The 7,500-nt window shown below is 44.2% G+C and overlaps 1 protein-coding gene across 1 annotated transcript in view; it reads right to left on the reverse strand.

Moving 5' to 3' along the window:
- Window positions 1-7,500, reverse strand: part of spock3 (SPARC (osteonectin), cwcv and kazal like domains proteoglycan 3) — a 44,687-nt gene that overhangs the window by 9,988 nt on the left and 27,199 nt on the right. Inside the window, exon 9 of the mRNA XM_082974033.1 lies at window positions 1,740-1,802. Within this exon, the coding sequence (XP_082830159.1) occupies window positions 1,740-1,802 (63 nt within the window). The remainder of the gene's footprint in view (window positions 1-1,739; window positions 1,803-7,500) is intronic.

Below are 7,500 nucleotides of genomic sequence, written 5' to 3' on the forward strand. Positions count from 1 at the left end.
GAGGAAGAGGTTATAGAGGTCAGGGGTTTAGAGGTCAGGGGTTTAGAGGTCAGGGGTTTAGAGGTCAGGGGTTTAGAGGTCAACAGTTATAGAGGTCAACGGATATAGAGGTCAGGGGTTTAGAGGTCAGGGGTTTAGAGGTCAGGGGTTTAGAGGTCAGGGGTTTAGAGGTCAACGGTTAAAGAGGTCAGGGGTTTAGAGGTCAGGGGTCATAGAGGAAGAGGTTATAGAGGTCAGGGGTTTAGAGGTCAACGGTTATAGAGGTCAGGGGTTTAGAGGTCAGGGGTCATAGAGGAAGAGGTTATAGAGGTCAGGGGTTTAGAGGTCAGGGGTCATAGAGGAAGAGATTATAGCGGTCAGGGGTTTAGAGGTCAGGGGTCATAGAGGAAGAGGTTATAGAGGTCAGGGGTTTAGAGGTCAGGGGTTTAGAGGTCAGGGGTTTAGAGGTCAGGGGTTATAGAGGTCAGGGGTTATAGAGGTCAACAGTTATAGAGGTCAACGGATATAGAGGTCAGGGGTTTAGAGGTCAGGGGTTTAGAGGTCAGGGGTTTAGAGGTCAGGGGTTTAGAGGTCAACGGTTAAAGAGGTCAGGGGTTTAGAGGTCAGGGGTCATAGAGGAAGAGGTTATAGAGGTCAGGGGTTTAGAGGTCAACGGTTATAGAGGTCAGGGGTTTAGAGGTCAGGGGTCATAGAGGAAGAGGTTAAGAGGTCAGGGGTTATAGAGGACAGGGGTTTAGAGGTCAGGGGTTTAGAGGTCAACGGTTATAGAGGTCAGGGGTTATAGAGGACAGGGGTTATAGAGGTCAGGGGTTTAGAGGTCAGGGGTTTAGAGATCAATGGTTATAGAGGTCAGGGGTTATAGAGGTCAGGGGTTATAGAGGTCAGGGGTTTAGAGGTCAGGGGTTTAGAGGTCAATGGTTATAGAGGTCAGGGGTTATAGAGGTCAGGGGTTTAGAGGTCAACGGTTATAGAGGTCAGGGGTTTAGAGGTCAGGGGTTTAGAGGTCAGGGGTTATAGAGGTCAGGAGTTTAGAGATCAACAGTTATAGAGGTCAACGGATATAGAGGTCAGGGGTTTAGATCAGGGGTTTAGAGGTCAGGGGTTTAGAGGTCAACGGTTAAAGAGGTCAGGGGTTTAGAGGTCAGGGGTCATAGAGGAAGAGGTTATAGAGGTCAGGGGTTTAGAGGTCAACGGTTATAGAGGTCAGGGGTTTAGAGGTCAGGGGTCATAGAGGAAGAGGTTATAGAGGTCAGGGGTTTAGAGGTCAGGGGTCATAGAGGAAGAGGTTATAGAGGTCAGGGGTTTAGAGGTCAGGGGTTTAGAGGTCAGGGGTTTAGAGGTCAGGGGTTTAGAGGTCAACAGTTATAGAGGTCAGGGGTTTAGAGGTCAGGGGTTTAGAGGTCAGGGGTTTAGAGGTCAGGGGTTTAGAGGTCAACGGTTAAAGAGGTCAGGGGTTTAGAGGTCAGGGGTCATAGAGGAAGAGGTTATAGAGGTCAGGGGTTTAGAGGTCAACGGTTATAGAGGTCAGGGGTTTAGAGGTCAGGGGTCATAGAGGAAGAGGTTATAGAGGTCAGGGGTTTAGAGGTCAGGGGTCATAGAGGAAGAGATTATAGAGGTCAGGGGTTTAGAGGTCAGGGGTCATAGAGGAAGAGGTTATAGAGGTCAGGGGTTTAGAGGTCAGGGGTCATTGAGGAAGAGGTTATAGAGGTCAGGGGTCAGTGTGTAGGTTGGAGACTCACCCAGTAGCTTCTCCGCAGCCTGTTTCTTGTTCAAACTGGTCAGTTCAGACCAACAGGGGGAGTCTGGAGAGGAGAGACGTGATAAAGGGGTGTATTCATTAGTGTACAGGAGTCTGGAGAGGAGAGACGTGTTAAAGGGGTGTATTCATTAGTGTACAGGAGTCTGGAGAGGAGAGACGTGTTAAAGGGGTGTATTCATTAGTGTACAGGAGTCTGGAGAGGAGAGACGTGTTAAAGGGGTGTATTCATTAGTGTACAGGAGTCTGGAGAGGAGAGACGTGTTAAAGGGGTGTATTCATTAGTGTACAGGAGTCTAGAGAGGAGAGACGTGTTAAAGGGGTGTATTCATTAGTGTACAGGAGTCTGGAGAGGAGAGACGTGATAAAGGGGTGTATTCATTAGTGTACAGGAGTCTGGAGAGGAGAGACGTGTTAAAGGGGTGTATTCATTAGTGTACAGGAGTCTAGAGAGGAGAGACGTGTTAAAGGGGTGTATTCATTAGTGTACAGGAGTCTGGAGAGGAGAGACGTGATAAAGGGGTGTATTCATTAGTGTACAGGAGTCTAGAGAGACGTGATAAAGGGGTGTATTCATTAGTGTACAGGAGTCTAGAGAGACGTGATAAAGGGGTGTATTCATTAGTGTACAGGAGTCTGGAGAGGAGAGACGTGTTAAAGGGGTGTATTCATTAGTGTACAGGAGTCTGGAGAGGAGAGACGTGTTAAAGGGGTGTATTCATTAGTGTACAGGAGGAGAGACGTGTTAAAGGGGTGTATTCATTAGTGTACAGGAGTCTGGAGAGGAGAGATGTGTTATTAAAGGGGTGTATTCATTAGTGTACAGGAGTCTGGAGAGGAGAGACGTGTTAAAGGGGTGTATTCATTAGTGTACAAGAGGAGAGACGTGTTAAAGGGGTGTATTCATTAGTGTACAGGAGTCTGGAGAGACGTGATAAAGGGGTGTATTCATTAGTGTACAGGAGTCTGGAGAGGAGAGATGTGTTAAAGGGGTGTATTCATTAGTGTACAGGAGTCTGGAGAGGAGAGACGGGTTAAAGGGGTGTATTCATTAGTGTACAGGAGTCTGGAGAGGAGAGATGTGTTATTAAAGGGGTGTATTCATTAGTGTACAAGAGGAGAGACGTGTTAAAGGGGTGTATTCATTAGTGTACAGGAGTCTGGAGAGGAGAGACGTGTTACTTGGGCTAGGTGGGACGCTAGCGTGCCACCTGTGGTGCACTCCATCAACAGCAGGTGCATTTCAAGAGCGGCAAATTTGAATCCAAATAAATGTCAAAATTCAAATTTTTCAAAAATACAACTATGTTACACCATTTGAAAGATAAACATCTCCTTAATCTAACCACGTTTTACGATTTCAAAAAGGTTTTACGGCGAAAGCATAAATTTAGAGTATGTTAGGACAGTACATTTACAAGAGTTGTGTGTAATGTTTTGTCAAGTCAAAGACAGGGTCACCAAAACCATAAAACCAGCTAAAATGATACACTAACCTTTTACAATCTCCATCAGATGACACTCCTAGGACATTATGTTAGACAATGCATGCATTTTTAGTTCTATCAAGTTCATATTTATATACAAAAACAGCGTTTTACTATGGCATTGATGTTGAGGAAATCGTTTCCCTCCAATAACCGGCAGTCAAGTCAGCGTCACAAATTAAATAATTAAAATTAGAAAACATTGGTAAAATATTATATTGTCATTTAAAGAATTATAGATTTACATCTTTTGAACGCAATCAACTTGCCAGATTTAAAAATAACCTTACTGGGAAATCACACTTTGCAATAATCTGAGCACTGTGCCCAGAAAAATACGCGTTGCGATACAGACTAGACGTCATGTTGGGGAGATCTAAAATCGAAAATACTATGTAAATAATCCATTACCTTTGATTCTCTTCATCAGATGTCACTTCCAGGTATCACAGGTCCATAACGAATGTAGTTTTGTTCAAAAAAGCTCATCATTTATGTCCAAAAATCTCCGTCTCGTTAGCACATGATGTAAGCCAGCCGGACTTCTCGTCATGAACGAGGGGAAAAAATATATTTCCGTTCGTTCAAACATGTCAAACGTTGTATAGCATAAATCATTAGGGCCTTTTTTAACCAGAACATGAATAATATTCAAGGTGGACGAATGCATAGCCTTTTATAACGTATTGGAACGAGGGTACCCAACATGAAGTAGCGCGCCAGGTGTCTAATGGGACATCACCGTTCCATGGCTCTTGTTCGGTCAGATCTCCCTCCAGAAGACTCAAAACACTTTGTAAAGGCTGGTGACATCTAGTGGAAGCAATAGGAAGTGCCAAAATATTCCTAAACCCCTGTGTTTTTCAATGGGATAGGTTTAAACTCAATACAACACATCAGGTATCCACTTCCTGTCAGAAAATGTCTCAGGGTTTTGCCTGCCAAATGAGTTCTGTTATACTCACAGACACCATTCAAACAGTTTTGGAAACTTTAGAGTGTTTTCTATCCATATATAATAAGTATATGCATATTCTAGTTACTGGGTAGGATTAGTAACCAGATTAAATCGGGTACATTTTTTTTATCCAGACGTGCAAATGCTGCCCCCTAGACCCAACAGGTTAAAGGGGTGTATTCATTAGTGTACAGGAGTCTGGAGAGGAGAGACGTGTTAAAGGGGTGTATTCATTAGTGTACAGGAGTCTGGAGAGATGTGATATTAAAGGGGAGTATTCATTAGTGTACAGGAGTCTGGAGAGGAGAGACGGGTTAAAGGGGTGTATTCATTAGTGTACAGGAGTCTGGAGAGGAGAGACGGGTTGTTAAAGGGGTGTATTCATTAGTGTACAGGAGTCTGGAGAGGAGAGACGTGATATTAAAGGGGTGTATTCATTAGTGTACAGGAGGAGAGACGTGTTAAAGGGGTGTATTCATTAGTGTACAGGAGGAGAGACGTGATATTAAAGGGGTGTATTCATTAGTGTACAGGAGTCTGGAGAGGAGAGACGTGATATTAAAGGGGTGTATTCATTAGTGTACAGGAGTCTGGAGAGGAGAGACGTGTTAAAGGGGTGTATTCATTAGTGTACAGGAGGAGAGACGTGTTAAAGGGGTGTATTCATTAGTGTACAGGAGTCTGGAGAGGAGAGACGTGATAAAGGGGTGTATTCATTAGTGTACAGGAGGAGAGACGTGATATTAAAGGGGTGTATTCATTAGTGTACAGGAGTCTGGAGAGGAGAGATGTGATGTGATAAAGGGGTGTATTCATTAGTGTACAGGAGTCTGGAGAGGAGAGACGTGTTAAAGGGGTGTATTCATTAGTGTACAGGAGGAGAGACGTGTTAAAGGGGTGTATTCATTAGTGTACAGGAGTCTGGAGAGGAGAGACGTGTTAAACGGGTGTATTCATTAGTGTACAGGAGTCTGGAGAGGAGAGATGTGTTAAAGGGGTGTATTCATTAGTGTACAGGAGGAGAGACGTGTTAAAGGGGTGTATTCATTAGTATACAGGAGTCTGGAGAGGAGAGACGTGATAAAGGGGTGTATTCATTAGTGTACAGGAGTCTGGAGAGGAGAGATGTGTTAAAGGGGTGTATTCATTAGTGTACAGGAGTCTGGAGAGGAGAGACGTGATAAAGGGGTGTATTCATTAGTGTACAGGAGTCTGGAGAGGAGAGACGTGATAAAGGGGTGTATTCATTAGTGTACAGGAGTCTGGAGAGGAGAGACACATAAAGGGGTGTATTCATTAGTGTACAGGAGTCTGGAGAGGAGAGACGGGTTGTTAAAGGGGTGTATTCATTAGTGTACAGGAGTCTGGAGTGGAGAGACGGGTTGTTAAAGGGGTGTATTCATTAGTGTACAGGAGTCTGGAGAGGAGAGATGTGATATTAAAGGGGTGTATTCATTAGTGTACAGGAGTCTGGAGAGATGTGATATTAAAGGGGTGTATTCATTAGTGTACAGGAGTCTGGAGAGATGTGATATTAAAAGGGTGTATTCATTAGTGTACAGGAGTCTGGAGAGGAGAGATGTGATATTAAAGGGGTGTATTCATTAGTGTACAGGAGTCTGGAGAGGAGAGATGTGTTAAAGGGGTGTATTCATTAGTGTACAGGAGTCTGGAGAGGAGAGATGTGTTAAAGGGGTGTATTCATTAGTGTCCAGGAGTCTGGAGAGGAGAGACGTGTTAAAGGGGTGTATTCATTAGTGTACAGGAGTCTGGAGAGGAGAGACGTGATAAAGGGGTGTATTCATTAGTGTACAGGAGTCTGGAGAGGAGAGATGTGTTAAAGGGGTGTATTCATTAGTGTACAGGAGTCTGGAGAGGAGAGACACATAAAGGGGTGTATTCATTAGTGTACAGGAGTCTGGAGTGGAGAGACGGGTTGTTAAAGGGGTGTATTCATTAGTGTACAGGAGTCTGGAGAGGAGAGATGTGATATTAAAGGGGTGTATTCATTAGTGTACAGGAGTCTGGAGAGATGTGATATTAAAGGGGTGTATTCATTAGTGTACAGGAGTCTGGAGAGATGTGATATTAAAAGGGTGTATTCATTAGTGTACAGGAGTCTGGAGAGGAGAGATGTGATATTAAAGGGGTGTATTCATTAGTGTACAGGAGTCTGGAGAGGAGAGATGTGTTAAAGGGGTGTATTCATTAGTGTACAGGAGTCTGGAGAGGAGAGATGTGTTAAAGGGGTGTATTCATTAGTGTCCAGGAGTCTGGAGAGGAGAGACGTGTTAAAGGGGTGTATTCATTAGTGTACAGGAGTCTGGAGAGGAGAGACGTGATAAAGGGGTGTATTCATTAGTGTACAGGAGTCTGGAGAGGAGAGATGTGTTAAAGGGGTGTATTCATTAGTGTACAGGAGGAGAGACGTGTTAAAGGGGTGTATTCATTAGTGTACAGGAGTCTGGAGAGGAGAGATGTGATAAAGGGGTGTATTCATTAGTGTACAGTTGTCTGGAGAGACGTGATATTAAAGGGGTGTATTCATTAGTGTACAGGAGTCTGGAGAGGAGAGACGTGTTAAAGGGGTGTATTCATTAGTGTACAGGAGTCTGGAGAGGAGAGACGTGTTAAAGGGGTGTATTCATTAGTGTACAGGAGGAGAGACGTGTTAAAGGGGTGTATTCATTAGTGTACAGGAGTCAGGAGAGGAGAGACACATAAAGGGGTGTATTCATTAGTGTACAGGAGTCTGGAGAGGAGAGACGTGTTAAACGGGTGTATTCATTAGTGTACAGGAGTCTGGAGAGGAGAGATGTGTTAAAGGGGTGTATTCATTAGTGTACAGGAGTCTGGAGAGGAGAGACGTGTTAAAGGGGTGTATTCATTAGTGTACAGGAGTCTGGAGAGGAGAGACACATAAAGGGGTGTATTCATTAGTGTACAGGAGGAGAGACGTGATAAAGGGGTGTATTCATTAGTGTACAGGAGTCTGGAGAGATGTGATATTAAAGGGGTGTATTCATTAGTGTACAGGAGTCTGGAGAGATGTGATATTAAAGGGGTGTATTCATTAGTGTACAGGAGTCTGGAGAGGAGAGATGTGATGTTAAAGGGGTGTATTCATTAGTGTACAGGAGTCTGGAGAGGAGAGATGTGTTAAAGGGGTGTATTCATTAGTGTACAGGAGTCTGGAGAGGAGAGACGTGTTAAAGGGGTGTATTCATTAGTGTACAGGAGTCTGGAGAGGAGAGACGTGATAAAGGGGTGTATTCATTAGTGTACAGGAGTCTGGAGAG

The sequence above is a fragment of the Salmo salar genome, chromosome 04 (genome assembly GCF_965601325.2).
Source record: "Salmo salar chromosome 04, fSalSal1, whole genome shotgun sequence".
Lineage (NCBI taxonomy): Eukaryota > Metazoa > Chordata > Actinopteri > Salmoniformes > Salmonidae > Salmo > Salmo salar.